Source organism: Panthera leo, chromosome A3, assembly GCF_018350215.1.
Source record: "Panthera leo isolate Ple1 chromosome A3, P.leo_Ple1_pat1.1, whole genome shotgun sequence".
Classification (NCBI taxonomy): domain Eukaryota; kingdom Metazoa; phylum Chordata; class Mammalia; order Carnivora; family Felidae; genus Panthera; species Panthera leo.
In genome coordinates this window covers 121143439-121162286 of record NC_056681.1, presented here as the reverse complement: position 1 = coordinate 121162286, position 18848 = coordinate 121143439, and the positions used below count along the sequence as shown (strand labels likewise).

The 18848-nt window shown below is 55.3% G+C and overlaps 1 protein-coding gene across 1 annotated transcript in view; it reads left to right on the top strand.

Moving 5' to 3' along the window:
- KLHL29 (kelch like family member 29) overlaps window positions 1-18348 on the top strand; it is a 144512-nt gene extending 126164 nt beyond the window's left edge. Inside the window, exons 5-12 of the mRNA XM_042933582.1 lie at window positions 4784-4986; window positions 5708-5967; window positions 8395-8593; window positions 8737-8919; window positions 9126-9306; window positions 14402-14595; window positions 14955-15099; window positions 17148-18348. Coding sequence (XP_042789516.1) covers window positions 4784-4986; window positions 5708-5967; window positions 8395-8593; window positions 8737-8919; window positions 9126-9306; window positions 14402-14595; window positions 14955-15099; window positions 17148-17331 — 1549 coding nt within the window. The 3' untranslated portion in view covers window positions 17332-18348. The remainder of the gene's footprint in view (window positions 1-4783; window positions 4987-5707; window positions 5968-8394; window positions 8594-8736; window positions 8920-9125; window positions 9307-14401; window positions 14596-14954; window positions 15100-17147) is intronic.
- Window positions 18349-18848: the final 500 nt, after the last annotated feature.

Here is an 18848-nt window from a genome sequence, read left to right as displayed (position 1 = left end):
CTTAGGGTTGACCATGTAGTCAGATGGACAAGGAAAAAGGATGGAGAGCCTGTGTGTGTGTGTGTGTGTGTGTGTGTGTGTGCGCGCGCATGTGTGTACATGTGTGTGTGCTAGAAACACTTGTAAACTGGACATCAGATCTGCCCAAGAGAAGACATAATCCCCACCTAAAACAGGTACCTAAGTTGCAGACACTTGCCCTCATCCAAGAGGAGGCCGTATCCTCTGGAGTGAGGAGCACCGGAGGAGACTCCGGGAGGCCATAAGGAAGCTCGGAGCAAAGCTTGTGCTGAGATCCCCGGGCCTGACTCGCCATCCCTTTGTTGCCCCATCTGAGTCCCTGCGACAATCAGGGGTGAAAACACGGCAGGAAGGGGAGCTGCGGCTTTGCCTTTGGATAATGTGAGGGATAGACTGCTGCGTGACCACCACACCTCTCCTGCACCCAGGCTGGTGGGGGACCCCAGCAGGACTGAGTGGGCTGAGCCCCAGGTTTCAGGGACTTTGAGCCAACTAGAGCTAGTGGGGTTCTGTGGTTGCAATCTCCCAAGTCCAGAGTCGCTTCTCAACCCTGCTGAGCAAGACCTGGGTCTGCTCTGGACTTTTGGGGAGCCTACAAAGAAGTCCCTTCACTTATCCCCAGAAGCCAAGGAGCCCTCAGGGTCCACTTGTGCCATGAGAGGCATTGGCTGCACCCCTTTGCCGGGTAGGCTGTGGGCCCCATCACAGAGGACAGGGGGCTGTCCTTAGAGATAGCAGAGGGAATGCCCTCCCTGCCAGTACTTCTGAACACGACCACAAGCCTGGGTGTGGGAGAAAATGTCAAGCCCCAGAGAAACTTGCCCCCTCAACATACCAAATAGGACAGAGACCTGGCATTCTGCCTTCTAGCTGAAACCCTCATCTCACAAAGTCTGTTGGAGCCAATGACTCATTCAAACTATATTCTCTTTTCATATTAAATAAAAACAGATGGTGACATTGATTTGTCCAAGGTGCTTTTCACAAGCCCCATGTATAGGCTCTGGGCTTCTCCATCTTTCTCACCAGGGGAAGCTAAAGGGATCTACCTAACTGAGTGGCATAGAGTCCAGATGTAGGGGAGCCCAACAGACTTTAACACAGTAGTCAGGCCATATGCTGCCTTTCCCCTCCTTCCCTGTGGGGTTGGGCATTTGTGGGTGGCAGTCTGCCCCCTTTCCTGGCAGAACAGAGAGGTGTGGCCAGAAGACCACATAATAAGATGAGAGATTCACAGATCTCGAAGCCCAGCAGAAAAATTTAAGTCAGACCCATCGCCAAATCACCATGGGTGGGCCAGGGCTCACCCAGTGAGACTAGAGTATGCCGTGTCTGTGCCCTGGAGCAGGAACATGCCTGAGCTCCTATGCATGCAGTGGGATGGAAATCACATTGGAGGAGCGGGGTCATCCTCCTGAGCAGTCAGGATGCCATCCTCAGTCACCACCTGCTCCATGACATCCCCCACCCACCACTGCCCCATGTGTCCCTCCCATTCTAGATCTAAGTTGCAAAATGAAAGCATATGATCACTGAGGTGTGTGAGGAGTAACAAAGGAGTGCCCTAAAATCTAGGGAGGGCAGTTCTTATCCAGGAGAGCAAATTGCTGATGGTGGGATCTCAAACCATCTCATATTTGGGATGAGGCATTCCTGGCATGTCCACAGATCCAGGCCTGCCAAGCAGAGGGTGTGTCCCATACCTGAGGAGAAGGTGAGCCCAGGGAGTTTGGGTCTTCTGGCAGAACCCATGGGTCCTGTGTGGACGGGGCAACACCAACCTGCCCCACACTCCCGCCCCCAGTGTTAGGTTCATGGCCCAACCTGACAAGGCTACCACTGCTCATTCCTGCCCTGCCCCATCTCCTTCCAAGGCCACGTCATGACCCAGACTACCCAGCAGCTTTCAGTACTCCATGTGGCTGAGTGGAGCAGGAGGCTTGGACCCCAAGAGCCAGCTTAGGACAGGGACAGAATGGCCATCTGTGGAGGACACAGCTTCCTACTGGTGACCAATGGCCACCCAAAAGAAGCAATGCCTCCCAGGGGATCCTTACTTATAGGGAAGAGGCCTAGGGATCACTGAGGTCTAGTCCCAAGACAGTCTGATGGTCAGCAATGGAAAGTGACCACCGGCTTCCCTTGGCCCCATGAACACCCATGTGGACAATGAACATGTATGTGCAGATGAGCTACATAAGGCCTCACTGCCTGGGGCCTCACCTCCTATAGATCTTGAGCTCAGCCAGCCAACAAAGCCTCCAGCCATTCCCCAAATATCCTTTGCCCAGCAGCCCCCTGCTTTCCACAGGGGGCCTCAAAGGGGGCCTGAAGGAACAGCTATAGCCATGCATTATAGGGACAGTGGTTCTTGCCAACCCTGGACGACACCTGCCATGGTCAACACCCCATGTGCCTCCTCACATTGTCCCTGTACTCCTTGGCCATGTGGGCACCACTCTGTCCCCAGGACCCTCTCCCTGGCTCAGAATCTGGGTGGGACAAGCATCTCTCAGAAGCACAGCCATGCATGTCCCATCGGACTCATCACTCAGGGCCGTGGACTCCCCTGATGTTCCACCTGCCCAACACCCCTCCCCCAGGGTGATGCTGAGGGTTCTCAGGGTCACATGTCACATGGACTTCAGTGTGTGTGTGTGTGTGTGTGTGTGTGTGTGTACACAGCTGAAGTCCACCCCAGCTCTTCACTGAACTGGAGCTTGTCTCCTGGGTGGACAGGAGGGCTGGCCTGAGGTGGGCGCAGCAGTGGCTGGGGACCTTGGGAGAATGTGAGCAGCCCGACTTTGGCCCCATAAGCCCTGCCCTGTCTGTGGCCCAGCAGGACCTCTGCAGAGCATGAAAGGTGTGAGGAGGAACGGCCAGGCAGTGGCATGTAGGAATGAAGGCAGAGGCAGCAAAGACCGAGTAAGAGGTTGACCAGATGGCCCCTGAGGCCTGGGGTGTTAGATTTCTGTGGTTTCAAGTGATCACATAATGAACTAGTTTTATACTGAACAAAGTTACCCAAGCATGAAAATCTATCCCGACAGCAGAGGACTCGGTGTGTTAAGTCACTTGAAAAGTCACACACACTGTGTATGTCTCTGGGTTTGAGAAGAGTCTCTGCCAGCACCGTTCCCTGTCAGCTTTCCCTCCAGGCCTGGAGGCAGGGCTCCGCAGGCCTCCATCAGATGAGCCATTCCATGGGGAGGGCCCAGGGTGGCACCCTGGGAAGGGTGGCAGGATCACAGCTACATCTGTTCCCTGCCCCATCGTATCGGTATTTTAAAAGCGCTTGGTGGCCAGGCCTAACTGGAGAGAATGTGGCTCTCGTGGTCGCATTTCAGAGTCTTGCGGGGAAGGTGTTTTCCAGCCTCTGTCACATAAACTTTCCATGGGACTTCAGATGCCATCCAGTTCAACCCTCTTGTTTTGCAGAAGAGGAGCCTGAGGGCCAGAGAGGCAAGGTGGCGGCCTGTCAGTGACGGGGCGGGGGCACGCAGGTCCTCTAGCTCCCTGCCCACACAGGAGTCAGCCTCCCTCTGGGGCTAGCCTGCTTACTTCCGGACGCCTCCACTCCCTGGCTGCCAGCCACGGGGGCACCCAAGGGACCAGTCACAAGAGTCTCACCCCAGCCTCCTCAGGACTGGGGGGGAACACAGAGGTCATTTCCCAGCCACGTGGCAGAACCCGGCCTCGGGCAGGACCAGGCTCCGTGCAGGAAGCAGGACCGGTCAGAGTGGCCGTGGTGGGGCACCAAGCCAATCATCTCTGAAAAACCTGCCTCCTGACTCTTAACGCTCTGGGTGTCTTTCCTCCTGGTCACTTCTGTGGCGCTGTTATTTTTGCCTCATCTTATCTGTTTCCTTCCAGGTGCAGCTTTAGGGCGCGGCTGCCAGGCCTTAGGAGCCTTTGCAATGGTTTTGTATTTCTGTAGACACCAGATATAAACATATTTATATATTTGTGTCCCTCCCCTGCTCCCCCCAGTTCACAAGCCCGACGCACACTCTACACGCAGGCCACTCTGACCTCTGACCCCGTGTTCCATGTGGCAGGAGGGCCCCGCCCCGGGCCAGGTCCCAGGTCATGGCTGCTGGCTGTCTGTGGCGGAAGTCCTTGGTTGTTCCCCTCCCCCTCCCCCCCCCAGCTCTAACCATTCTGTCCGTCTATCTTGTCTCGTCCTCAGTTTCAAAGCAATGTCATGAAGGGCTTCCTTTCCATGCCTAAAAAAGGAAACAATATGTTTTTGGAAATAGGTGGGGTTGGAGTCAGGGTTCCGGGACGGCTTGGGGCGATCGAGGGACGGCTCAGGATCGGCTGTGTTCACGGCCGGTTGGGGGCCTCAGTCACACCAGGGGCTCTCCCACTGGAGGCGGCCAGGCCCCGGACCCGCCGGCCTTGTTTGGCCGAGACGCCCGGAGCCGGAGCCGGCAGTGGGGCGGAATCGTATTGTTTCCCTTTGAGGCCAGTCCTGGTCCTCGTCCCCATCCACAGCTCATGCTTTTTGATTTGCATCTTTTTTTGCATGGACATGCCAAGTAGTGATAAGCAGGGTTTTCTGTTCTTTTGGGCGTCTTTGGTCAGACTCTTCTCTTTCAGATCCCGTGTAAGGTCGTTAGGTTCAGGCGTGTCATTGCCGTGTCCCTTGAGTCCTAAAATGAAGGGCGTGACCGAGGCGTGCAGGGAGATCTAGCCCTGTGAGGAGGCGGCGCTGTGGCCGCGGGGTGGCAGGTAAGAACACCCTGGTCTCTGTGCCTAGGTCGGTGCAAGACGGCAGCCAGTGTGGCCGGGAGAAGCTGGAGCTCGTCCTGTCCAACCTGCAGGCCGATGTCCTTGAACTGCTCCTGGAGTTTGTCTACACGGGCTCCCTGGTCATCGACTCGGCCAATGCCAAGACGCTGCTGGAGGCCGCCAGCAAGTTCCAGTTCCACACCTTCTGCAAAGTCTGTGTGTCCTTTCTCGGTGAGCCTGGGGGGTGGGGAGAGCATGGGTCGCCTGGAGGGAATAGCACGGGTGGGCAAAAAATTTGTAAGCAGTGAGGATTCAGAGGGAAAGTCTGTGTGTCCACCTCAGGGTGGAGCTGGGTTTCACAAGGCAGCTTGAAGATGAAAATTCAGATAACTGCACCCCCGGCACAGACCTGGACGCGTCCAGGCTAGAATCGCCGATAGCCAGATCTCGGGAGAGCCTGCCAGACTGATGCCCGGTCTAGAGGCCAGGTTGGGTGAGGCTGAGGCCCATGGGAAGTGGCGGGTGGGCATATGAGTGGTGTTACTGCTGGTGTGATTCTAAAATGGGAGCCTGTCACAGTTATAGAAGACACTGGAAGCCTCAGCGTGGCCCTTGCCCCCAGCCCAGGCCCAAGCTCTAAGGCTCACAGGCAGTGAGGATGCCTCCAAGCCTGGTACTGACACTCCATACCTCACGCTCTCCGTCCTTCTGCTGGGACCTGCGGGAGCAGAGGGAGGTCCCAGGACAGGAAGCATGTGACAGGGCAGAGGAAAACCCGGAAGGTACACCCACAGCTCCAGGGATACCGGAAATGGTCTTGTGGGGACCCTGGCTGCTAAAGGCAGGTCACAAGGACATGGACTTGGAGAGGGATCCAGAGTGTCAGGTGATAGGAACGGAGGGCCACCCTTCCAGGGCCCTGTGGTCAGTGGTCCTGTGCTCTTGCCCCCAGAGAAGCAGCTGACGGCCAGCAACTGCCTGGGGGTCCTGGCCATGGCTGAGGCCATGCAGTGCAGCGAGCTCTACCACATGGCCAAGGCCTTCGCGCTGCAGATCTTCCCTGAGGTGGCGGCCCAGGAGGAGATCCTCAGCATCTCCAAGGACGACTTCATCGCCTACATCTCCAATGACAGCCTCAACACGAAGGCCGAGGAACTAGTATATGAGACCGTCATCAAGTGGATCAAGAAGGACCCCGTGGCCCGTGCACAGGTAGTCCCCCACCCCACCCACCCCTTCTCCCTGTGTCAGGGACATAGTGCAGGGACGGCGTCTGGAGCCAGGGTGCAGGAAGGTGGAAGAGGCAGGACGGCCTGGTCAGACCATCCGCGGGGTGTACGGGAGCCCCGAGGCCCGGGCAGGGGGAGGCTGGGACTGCCACTGTGGGCAGCAGAGAAGCAAAGGGAGGGATGAGAGATGAGGGGTCAGCTGCCAGAGGGTTGGAAGGGCTGTGTCCCACCTGAAGGAGACTCAAGCCAACGAGCGGCTGCAGGGCCCTACAGGGCGAGGTTGGTGCCCCAGGGCCCCTGTGAGCTCAGACCGGGCAGGAGGAGACCCCTCCCCCAATGCTCCGGTTATGGAGAGGGTGGAGGGCACCTGGACCAAATAGAAACCACGCCGGAGATGGGAAACCACTGCACGCATCACAGGAGGGAAGTCCCTCGGAGGGGACAGCTGGGGAAATCGGAGCCAGGGTCCAGGGCAGAAGGAGAGGAGGGCAGGGTCCCCGGAAGGATTCCAGGATCCCCGGAATCAGAATTCGATCACAACCCAACAGGATCTTTGGGCCAGAAAGCACGTGCTGCAGGCCTTGCTCAGAATGGGACTGCCTTGGTTCTCACATCTGAGCACCCCCCACCCCCAGGAATTCGTATGGACACAGGTAGTTCTCAGGAGAGCTCAGAGTCCACCTGGAAAGCAGCACAGGAGGCCAGGGCCCACAACACCCTGAGGCAGCTGAGTGATAGAAGACAAGGGAACTTCATTGCGTGTGGAGCGGGAAGCGACACAAGGGAGGGAGGGGTGGGCCAGGCGCTGGCATCGGTAGCACGGGGCCCTCCACCCTGGCCCAGCCCCTGAGCCCAGGGGAAGGGCGTGCTCTGGTCGGATGGGGAGGGGGCAAGATTCATTTCTGGAGAAGGCCGTCAGGTTGGGCAGCTATAATAGAGACTGCCCAATGCACTAAGACCCCCAAATCTGTCTCCAGCCCAGACCTCCGAGTGTCTACTGCACACCTGTGGCCAATGTCCCTCAAGCCCCTCTAATTCGTAAACCCCCAAAGCTACACACCTTCTTGTGTTGCTTCCTTCCATTCCACCCATTACCCAAAACAGAAGGCTGGATACCTCCCACACCTTCCACATCCATTGGGCCACACACTGCTGTCGCTTCGTCTCCTCACTCCCTCAGGAGAGGACCGACTTTCTCTCCCCATTCAGGACCCAAATCTCACCAGCATCACTGCAGTCGTCTCCCACGCGATTGCCCTGCTCCAGTCTTCCCCACTCCAAACTCATTCTGACCCTGCCGCCTGAGTGAGCGGTCTTCCTAAAGGACACATTGGATCGTTTAATTTCTTTGTTTAAACCCCCGTGAGCTCGTCATCGACTCTGCAGGAAACACCACTCGGGCCTTGGCAAGGGAAGCATAGGGGTGGTCAGGCTCTGGCCTCCACTAACTTCTCCAGTCCCCTCTCCCCTGGCCACCACACCCGCCGCAACAAAGACCGTTTGCACCTGACAAGAATAAGCTCCAGAGAATTCCCCACGTGCGCCGATCTCCCCACCGTTCCCATGCCTCTGTGTTTGCTTTTGGCGTCCTCCCTCCTCTCTGCCAGAGGCCTGCAGAAATCTGCGATCCTTCCATACCCAGCTCAGGCGTCATCCACTCCCGCACTCCCAGACCCCCTAACTGTACTCCTCCCTGGAGCCCCACTAGTGCCTTTTATGTAATGGATCCTCCCCCCCCCCCCATTTTACTGTGTACACCTGAAAGTCAGACACTGGGTCTTCCTGGGCTTTGCACCCCCAATAAGGAGGGTCACCAATGATTTGTTGGATGAAACTAAAGCTGAGCAGTGAGCAAAATGTTTGCCAGGCAAGAGGGATTTGAGTCAGTCCACGAAAAGCCTTCAATGCAGGTGAGAGGGGCCAGGGGCCAGGTGCCGTTGAAGGGGTTTGTTGGCACTGGGGAGATGCAGGTTCTGACGGGGGTGACTGGCAAGCTTCACGGTCACCGTCAGCCTTCCCGGGCCGCCGCACCTGTTTTTGACTTCCTGCCCCACGTGCGCCTCACCAGGGATCAGGATGCTGGTTTCAGCCCCCCTGCAGCCTGGGGTGAAGCAGACGCCCGTGAGCTGGGCGGAGGCAGGAACGAGGTGCCGAAGAGGCAGACGGACGGTTCACCCCAGGGTCAGCCGTGGCACATCCACCTCCCCCGTTCCTCTCCTCTGGCTGGTGGGAGCCCCCGCTCTCACCGTCTAGGCTGGGCTGAGCAGTGTCTACACTCTCAAGCCAAATACACACTGGAGTGCCCCCTGTACAGTACCACACCCCTCCTTCCTGTCTTCCCAGTCCAACTCGGCAGGGGTGGCTCCGTCCGTGTAACCTCGGTCGATCCCGTGTCTCCCCCACCCTGCAGTATGCCGCAGAGCTCCTGGCCGTGGTCCGCCTCCCCTTCATCCACCCCAGCTATCTGCTCAACGTGGTTGACAACGAGGAGCTGATCAAGTCGTCAGAAGCGTGTCGGGACCTGGTCAACGAGGCCAAACGCTACCACATGCTGCCCCACGCCCGCCAGGAGATGCAGACACCCCGAACCCGGCCCCGCCTCTCCGCAGGTACCGAGGGACATGCCCCAAACTCCCCAAATGCAGGTGCCATAGGGTCAGCCCCACTCTGGGTGGTCCCCTCCAGAGGCACCAGGCGCAGAGGCTAACAGCGTGGGGATGTGTCCGAAGGCCGTGCATCTGTATCCCTGCAGGTGTGGCTGAGGTCATCGTCTTGGTTGGGGGCCGTCAGATGGTGGGGATGACCCAGCGCTCACTGGTGGCCGTCACCTGCTGGAACCCACAGAACAACAAGTGGTACCCCCTCGCCTCACTGCCCTTCTATGACCGAGAGTTCTTCAGCGTAGTGAGTGCCGGGGACAACATCTACCTCTCAGGTGAGGCCCCCCAGGGCTGGCTTGGGGACCAGGCAGGGACTTCCTAAGGGCTCCCCTCCCCACACCAGGGCTAAGGAAAGCCGAGGCCCGGAAGCCTCTACTTTGCAGGTGAAGTCTTCTCTTCCTGCCCCGGGGGCCGGGCCTGCCTGGCCGTGGGCCCCGCCTCACTCCCTGCTCGCTCTCTGGACCTCCCGTACTGCTCACAGGTGGGATGGAATCAGGGGTGACGCTGGCCGATGTCTGGTGCTACATGTCCCTGCTCGATAACTGGAACCTCGTCTCCAGAATGACGGTCCCCCGCTGCCGGCACAACAGCCTTGTCTACGATGGGAAGATTTACACCCTCGGGGGACTTGGCGTGGCGGGCAACGTGGACCACGTGGAGAGGTAATGAGGCCACAGTCACGAAAGCTAAAATCACTTTGCTCCTCCACCCCAGCACCAACCTGGCCGAGGCCGACTGGAGACGGGACATTTAGAGGGTGATAGTCCCAGGATCTTCAAACACGGCAAAGGGAGAGGACCGAGGGTGGTGAGAGGGAAGCAGGAATGATGACGGCTGGCCCAGCCGCTGAGATGGGGCACTCTTGTCCCGTTCAGGGGTCAGACAAGCTGGAGGCATAGTGGTGCAAAGGCACAGGATGGGCGCGGCTGGCCTGACCGGGCAGCTAGGAGGCGCACTGGCACTGGAAGTCCCAGCCCAGAGCGGCGCTGAGACATGGGGCAAAGCTGCAAGCAATGGCCCAAATGTGTGCCACATCAGTGGCTGTGACTCCAGGTCCCTGCCGAGCGGGAGGTACCACACCAGGGAGCCCCTTCCTCCCTCTTTCCCACACATCCCAGGAAACCTGCTTGCCACACGGGGAACAGTCACTGCATGCAGGTCTGGCCAACCATCTGGAATTCTCTAGAATACAAAGTAATGGGCCAGAGAGCCATGCGTGTAAGCCTGCCCTCTGCTGGAAATCCCAGGCTGGCTTCCTCACGGAGGCCCATTTAAAACTGGCCACGCGTAGTGTAGGGATCCGGAGGAGGCAGAAGGGGCATAGGCTGGAGGTGGGCACTTCGCAGGGTGCAAAGACCATCTTTTCCTTTGAGCTGGAGCCCATCCTTGCAGAGGACGGACACTGTGGGGAGAAGCCACAGAAAGAGTTCAGGAAGGCTCATGAGTCAGCAGCAAACAGAGGAGGCCTCAGTGCAGTCCTGCCCTGTGAGAAACTAGTGCCCAGAGAGCCACAAGTCAGACTGAGGTCCTCCCCAAGGACCGGCCCAGGAGGTCACAGCTCCGGTCCCCAGAGCTCTTTTTCCACATCCTTCCCACGTGCTTGCCCACCACCCTTGGCCCACGTCATCAGCTGTCACAGAATGCACATCTTCCCGTGCGGCAGCTTTCTGCCTGTGGACCCTCACGTACCCCTCAATTTGTATTTTTTCCCTCAGTGGCTAATTGGACACTTGACAAATGTTACAGCAAAGATAGTTTCAGAGTGAGACGAGCTCTGGATATTCACTGTGGGCTTTTAACTCCCCCAAGTGGAGCCAGAGATGGCTCAGTAACAACATCTAATTGTCATATTGATTTGGAGATAATAGGGAATCCCTGTGTGGTTTGAGGATATTAATACTGCTGTTGAACCCGGGTCACCCCTGATGCTGACAGCCTTCAGTGGGACCCACTGCACGGCCATCACGTCCCAAGCCTTCCAGAAGCACCAGCTCCCAACCGTTTGTCATCCAATAATAAACACATGAAAAAGGAGACATTTTCTATGTAGGAGTAAACTGAGCTAGACCTGTCATCCTGTCTTGCTTTTGTCAGCTATTTTTAATCTCCTAAGATGCTGATTACTCATTTTGCAAACTTATACTTGTTGATAAATACAGGGATTTGTTCAAGGATCAAATGCACGAAGAGGGGGGGACAGGCTCCGCTCCCCCTGGGCTCAAGAGCAATTCTCCAAGGCCTGGAAGCAGCCTGTACTGGCCTTCCCTGGGGGCTGGGCCTTCGTTCCACTGTGAAATACCTGCCCGCTCGAGCACAGTGTGAGCAAACCACCCCGGGAACTTTAGGAGATGGGGAGCCCCCCAGGACAACAGGGTGCCCGGAGCCCTTCCTCAGCCCTCTGGTAGAGCTCTGGGTGGTATGCATACCAATGGGGTGGAGGACACAGGCAGAGGAGACGCGCACTGCTTCCCGAGGAACGGAACGTAGCTGGAGCCCCTTTGGGCAAGGAATTTCTGTGCCACATGGTGGCGATGAGAATTCAGGGTGACAAGAAGGTCAGGGTAATGGGGACAGACACGAGGGTGCTTTGTTCCCCAGAAAGCGCTAATGGTACAAATTGCTCTTATATTGATAATGAATGAGATATATGGTACATTATAATTATATTACATTACTGTATTACAGGAATAGAGCAAGATTATATAATTATAGATTAAAACAACAGTGCCATAGACAAACCTGTATTATATCATTATATAAATAACTGGGTCTAATACTTCATAGCAATATATCGCACTAGCTGTGGTTACCGGATAAATGATAGCAGAGTGCCTCACTCCACAGGGTCATTTGCATGTCATTAGCATATCCTTCTCAAGCAGGAAGCTGACAGATTGAGCTGACGGAGGGCTTGTGGTTTGGCAATCAGCCACCTGGAATAACAAACTCTCGGGAAATTCGCATTTGGCGGAATGTGCCATTATACCGAAAGCCTGAAGACAGCCACATAATCTTCCACTGTCACCCAGCTCTTCTGCAGGAGCTCTTTGGATCTCTGCCATATTGGCTTAAAAAACAGATATCTGAACTTCTGACACTGTCCAAAAAGACACTTACTGCATTGCCTATTAAGCCACATATCATTCGACTGGGGCTTAACTGAATCAGCGCCTGCTGCCCTGTAAGGTACTTCAGCCACTTCTCAAACCCGGAGTCTTCCCAGGCACAGAGCTGGACATCCCATCCCTGTCCCCTCATCCCTGTCTCAGAGCCAGGAGCACTGGCTAAGAGAGGCCATCTTCTGGATCACTAAGCTGTGACCGTGTTATGGCCCGTGTCCCAGGGAGGCTGCTGGAAAAAAGTGGGCCCTGTGTGCTTCCCAGGAAAGGTGTGCTGGGAAAAACCCAGCCCACAGCGGAGGCCCCACCTTGGGTCCGGAACACGCGAAAGAGCCATGTGGTGAGCGGTAGATGGGCCACCAAGTGGAAGGTCCAGAGTGAATGTTGGTGAGACCAGCCCTCTAGGAACAATTAACAGAGACGCCGAGAACTGAGATCCAAGCTGTCCAGGAAGACCTCAGATACCCCAGTTCCTTGGCTGATCTGCTCCATCCCCAATCTCTCCCCATCAGCTGCTTCCTGTCACTTTTGTCCCTGCCTTGTCCGGTACTCGCACTCTATCACTTCTCCATGTTCTTACTTTGCCACTTTGTCCTGTAGTACACGTGTCACAGATCTGTTCAGCCCTGACTCGTCCCCTTCTCCACGCCTACCCCCGGGGGCTGAACACTGGTGGAGAAAATCCCACCGTCCAGTAGATTGGCCCCATGACAAAGTGAAGTCGTCCAACGAATACTGGGTCCTTCATGCTGGAGGGTCTTGTCAGTGGTTTCTCTCGCTCTCAAGAGCGTGTGGTTCTCGTCTCCTCCTCCCCGATCAAGGCTCTGAGCCCACAGACTCCAATACTCCTGCTGGCACTGACTCCTACTTCACAGAGAAGGTGGAGCCCTCGATCAACAACTCTCTGGTGTCCCTGCCGTCACTTCTGCATATGTGCTGATGCTCACGCCATCCTTGCCTTTCTCTCTCCCGCCCACACGGACACCACTTCCCTCTCCACTCTGGACCCTACCTGCATCTCCCCACCAGGAGCCTCCTTTGATCAGCCCTCCCCTCTCTTTCATATATATTTAATCTTTTTCTTATCCATTTGGCCTCCTTCCTGTCGGCACATAAACACAAGTAAGCCCTTCCCCCTAAAATTAAAACAAAACCCGTGGTATGCCGTAGCTCGTTCATACTGGCTCCCAAGAGGTGACTACTACCTTTATAGGAATTCTGCAAGCCAGTTGTTAGCTACAGGTGTTATTAAAAATAAAATCATATAAACTTAGAACTAAATAAGTTACACTAAAAACAAAGGAAATCCATACTCAAAACTCATCACTGCTTTTTTTTTTTTAACTATATTTTGCACTGTCTATGCTGTGGAGGTGATATGTCCACTGTGTCTGTATATGGGTATATGGTGGATATTCTGACTGGCAGTGTCCTCTTCCCAATGCCACGTTCAGCCATGAGCCATTGGTAGCTTGAAATCAGCCAAGATGAGAGGATTTACATCACAGAAATCAGCAAGTGCTTACATATCAGGACTCTTTTCCCGTAGCAAGCTTGTTTTTAAACATTTCTCAGCATACCACCGACAAAAGCCATCTCTTAGCTCCACATGCCTTCTTAGGTCCCACCTTCTCTGCCCCTTTCCCAGCTAAGTTTCATCCAAGAGAAGTCTCCCCATCGTGTCTACTGCCTCCCTCTCATTCACTTCGTGATTCACAACTAGCTCTTGACGAGAGCGCCGGGAACCCGTCTGGGACTCCTTTGACCTCCTGCCATATCCCCCACCCGTGGAGCTGTGTGCCCCCTGTGCTGCCGCCACTTCCCCGAGGACCCCCTCAGCTCCCCTCTTAGAGGCCAGCATTTCCTCAGAGTGCCCTCTGCTCCTCAGTCTCACTCTTGCCTACGCAGCCCCTGTAAACTCCTCTCCCTTCAGTTTCCAGCTCTGTGCCAACAGCGATCCCACGGCTGCACATCTAGGCCACAGATCCGTATATCCAATGGCCCACTGCACATCCCTGGTCTGTTACCCACAGATGCCTTAAACTCCCCATGAATAAAACAGAAATCATCACTCTCCTCCAAACTCCCCAACCTCGATTCCCTGTCCCCCGGGTAGCACCCCCTCCATCCGACTTCCCAAGCCAGAGACCCTGAGTCATCCTAGGCGACTCCACCTTCCTTAAGGGCAACATCAGTTCATGACTGAACCCTGTCAGGTCACCTCTCCTGTTCCCACCTCCTCTCATCCTTCCCTGGTCCAGCCCACTGCTTCCCCAGCTTCCAGCCCAGAGCCTGGGTACACAGGAGATGCTCAGTGCAAAACCGTCTGACAAAAGGGTACGAATGAGCTGGATAGAAAGGGATATAGGGGCCTAGAAGCTGGGGAGCTCTGTGCGAGCAGAAGAATGGAGACCAGAATCTGCACAGAGGCAAGAAAGAGCCCACTGGGGTTCAGGAGGAAGGCTGAGAGAGCTAGTTTGGGCCAGAACCTAGGTGATCTCAGGCTCTGCCAGTGATGCCAAGGGCAGGAAGCAAATGCTGGTGCCCCTCCCCGGCAATGTCCACTGCCTTGGTTGTCGCCCCTGCTCTGAGCAAGGCCCATCTTTGACACGGGGCTCTTTTTCTCCTCTCTCGACAGGTACGATACCATTACCAATCAATGGGAGGCTGTGGCCCCTCTGCCCAAGGCCGTGCACTCCGCAGCAGCCACAGTGTGTGGCGGCAAGATCTACGTGTTTGGTGGTGTGAACGAGGCAGGCAGAGCCGCAGGCGTCCTACAGTCTTACGTTCCACAGACCAACACATGGAGCTTTATCGAGTCCCCAATGATTGGTAAGAACCAGCTTTCTCCTCAGTCTGGGGCCAGTGCAGCATCCCCACCTCACTGTTTTATTTGTCTCAATATCTTAAGCCCAGAGGTCGAGCTAAGGCTGCAGACCCATGGCTGGGGGCTGGGAGGGGGAGGCAAACCCCCAGCCCAGGTGTAGCTGCTGATCCCACTACCTGGACAGAGGGTGAGCTAGTCCGTGTGCCAGATGCCTGCTGGCCCCGGGCCTTGTCCTGGGGTTAACCAGCGACACTGGAAGTCCTTCCAGAGCCCTTCCTCTGGAGGGCCTGCTGGCAAAGGAAAGGGTGGGGAGGGAGAGGCCAAGAAGAGATGCCCTGACCTGCCAGCCCTGCTCTTCTCACAGACAACAAGTACGCTCCCGCCGTCACCCTCAACGGCTTCGTTTTCATCCTGGGCGGGGCTTATGCCAGAGCCACCACCATCTACGACCCTGAGAAAGGGAACATTAAGGCAGGCCCAAACATGAATCACTCTCGCCAGTTCTGCAGGTGAGGGGCGGCAGTAACTCGGCTAGGGTTGGGGAGGCGGAGGGCAGGGAGGGAGAGACGACGGGAGAGGTTTGAGCACAATAGCGATTGCCCGCCATTCGATGACCAAAGCAATTCCCAGGCCCAGAGAGGCAGCCCCCTCCAACCACAGGTATGGATGTTAGTGCCAGGGCAGAGTGGAAAGCACCCAAGGGCAGCCCATGGCCCACAGACCCAACCCTGTGGCTCCAGCTGACCCATCTCAAAGCCAGAAATGGAGGGCTTCCTACAGGCACCAGCCCCATGTCCCTCGAGGCCACACCTCCTGGGTGCTGTGAAGATAGCTCTCCCCCAGGACCACCTGGCACATCCATCACAGACAGGAGGCGGTGCCAGGCCAGAGCCGTGTGATTCCCTGCATGGGACAAGTGGCTTTTCAAGGAATGCTCTGAACCAGGGAGCTGTACAAGGCACAGCTGACTGGGCAGAAACCCACATGGCCCAGCCCCCACAGGAAGAGAGGGGTCACTGTCAAAGTGTGCTTGGTTCCCAATCTGCCTGGTCCCATGGCCCAGAAAAATTAATTAACTTGGGCAGTGAGACAGCAGAGCCTAATCTTATAGCCCCATCCTTTCCTGGGCTAAGAGGAACAAGGTATGTAAAGGGGTCCCAGAAACCCCATTTTCAACATTTCCATAGCAGATCTTTCCCAAAGATATCTTGTGCCCATGCAGAGGTAATCACCAAATCCTCAGTGCTGGTGTAGCAAAGCTAGAAAAGTTGTAAACGACAACTAATGTGTCAGATGACCTTGGACAAGTGACTTCCACTCTCTAGGGAAGTTCTCCTATTTATGAAACAGGAGGTTGGACGAGATAACTGCTAAGTTCCTATTAGCTTGGAGATTCGACAGCCTTTCTCCAAATGGTGGCAGTGCAGAAGGCCACTCTGACCACACTGTCGGAAATAAAGACAACTGGAGTTTGAGCACGGCTTATGGGGAGGATGCCTGTGCCTCATCTGAGACCAAAAGTGGGCACAGAAAGACTTAATGCCTGTGAGGAGCTATAACCTGGGTCTTGCAAGAGAAGCAGGGTAAAGATGGGCCACAAAGGGGAGAAATGTGAGGGGCCCAGGTGGCAAGGAACCACAGGGGATAAGGCTGGAAACTTCAGGTAAGATGTCTGGACTGACATGTTCTGTCCCAGGCTCAGAACTTCAGAAAGAGGTGGAGACTTTGAAAGGGTATCTGTTCAGCTTCAGGGAACAGTCAAGAACACATGGCCAGCAGCTGAAAGGAGGGAGAAAGCAGGGCTGGGGACGCGGACACAGCTGTACATGTGACAGGGTGGCTGAACCACACAGTAAGACAGTAGTACGTGCAGACAGGAGCAGGATGCGGTGTTCTCACAATGGGAACAGCTGACTGAGGCGACAGCACCAAGGCAGCATAGCCTCTTACAGGAAGCTAGCCCAGGCTGCCGCGGTAACAACCCTACAGAGGGCGCACCAGCCCTCGCGGTCGTGGGTGGGCAGCAGCATCGGGTCACTCGCGTTAGGCAATCATAGCAGGAAGCTCTGGCTATGAGCGCCTTGGCAAGGGCGAACTTCTCAGTCAAGTAGTCAATGTTCAGCTATGGCTTAGCTCCTAATTATCCTGTCTGCTATCATGCGGACGCATGTTCTCGTCCCGATTTGAGCAGTACGAAGTCTCTGTGTGGACAAGACAAGCTGCTCAGCAGACACTCGGCGAACTGATTTGAGGGCCGTACACAATCATGGCTGTTCTCCTAGCTGTCTTTAGGCCGTCTGGCAGGTCCTGGGATGCCCAGCATATGTGTCACTCACAACACGGAGGGTCGTGTGAGCACGCTACCCATCCTGTAGACGGGCCCTACAGGAAAGGTGTTTTTCTTATACCAGCTTGGGTCACAGGGCAGAGAGTCTTGCACAAGGTGGGAGAGGCAGCTTGCACCAGGACAGGGTATTAAGAATCCATCTCCAGGTCCAAGGTGGAAACTAAATGGCTAATTCTCTGCCCACCCCCACCCCCCCACTTTCCCCAACAGCGCCGTGGTGCTTGATGGCAAGATTTATGCAACTGGCGGCATTGTTAGCAGTGAGGGGCCTGCCCTGGGCAACATGGAAGCCTATGAGCCCGCGACCAACACGTGGACCCTACTCCCCCACATGCCCTGCCCTGTGTTCAGACACGGCTGCGTTGTGATAAAGAAATATATTCAAAGCGGCTGACATCGGCAGAAAGCCCACGTCGAGTCTGGACAAGTCTGGTGAGGCAGATGCTACTCACGGTGATCAATGTTCAGCAACACCAATAAGAGGCCGATAGACACAATCGAAGAAATCACTGCGCTAAACATTTTGAATACTCTCTACATTGAATGTAGAAAATCATCCTCGCCTTTGGGGGAAACGGGGGCATAGCGCTCCGAGCAGCAGGAACCACAACCATCCGAGGAGCTGGGCCGAGGGCTGGGGGGGGCTCCTGCAAAGGCACTTGCTCTGAACGGAGGCGCTCACTCTGCCCGGTGCAATAGAGTTTCACATATTTTTTCAACTGGGAGAGAGAAGCTGATTTTTCCTTCCTGCAGAGCAAGCTTGATCCCTACACAACCATAGATCAGTTATCCTATGACAATATTAGGTGTCAGGCTCTCTTGTAATAAGATCAAAGTGTCCTTATCACTTTGATTCCTACTTTTGTTTTTAACCAATCTACACTTTTCAGTGGCCGAGAGAAGAGAAGGGACAATACTGTGCTGCACAAGGCCTAGGAGGTCCCTGCTGGTTCCTGCTGGGCTGAGGATGAGTCCAGCTGCCCATGCAGAGCCAGATGTGGCTGGAGCCACAGCGCAGGGAGCAGCCTAGGGACAGCTGGGAGAACCTTTGTCCTTCATGGGTTTCTCTACCTTGTTTTTGCTGGAGGACAGGTGACCGTGCTAGCTTTCTCTTGTCCGATATGAATTATTTAGATTTCCAAGGCATTTTCTTGATAAACAAAAAGGCTATTTTTACGTACTGAGAGAAGGAGGAGGCCATGAGAGGGATAATGCAGGAATTCCCAAAGCTCTTCGCAGGTAGTGCCAGAGTGGGGCATTTGCTCTAATTTTTTCTACGTGCAGAATAGAGGATCTCTCCTGGGTGGGGGTGAATACCCCCGTTTTATTTTTTAAAAAATGTAACTCCCAGACAGCCCCATTAAGAGCTGTGCCTCATGGAGGCATTGTCAAAGAAGATTCTGTTCTAGAAGGAAACCAGTTCTGGCTCATGACACCAGTCCAGCTCCCTCCATGAGGTCAAGCTGAGGACCCAGGCCGGGTAGGAAGGGAGGAAGGGAGGGAGGGAGAATAAATGTCTACAAAGCACAGGAGACTATTTTTGATATTTATAGCTATATATTAAGGCACCTGCCACAAGAGCTCTCAGGATAGGGACAGCCTTCGTAGACGAGCCATGACAGCCACGGCCTGAGGGGCATGAGCAGAATCACTCCTCCTGTAGCATTTTAACCAGAGAAGGGGGAGCCAGGAGGGAGGTCACACCGTGGCTCATGAGAGAAAGGCCTTCCTGCCAGTCCTCAGACCCTCAAACCTCACGCGGTGACCAGTTTCCATTCCAGGGCAAGAAGAAAGCCGCCACCACTGCGCTTGTTTAGTTGAAGTTGGTACCAAATACGCATTCGCCATTTTTATATCTGGGAAGTCAACTTGCCGTCATTTCATAATAAAAACCATTTCTAAGGAGAAAAG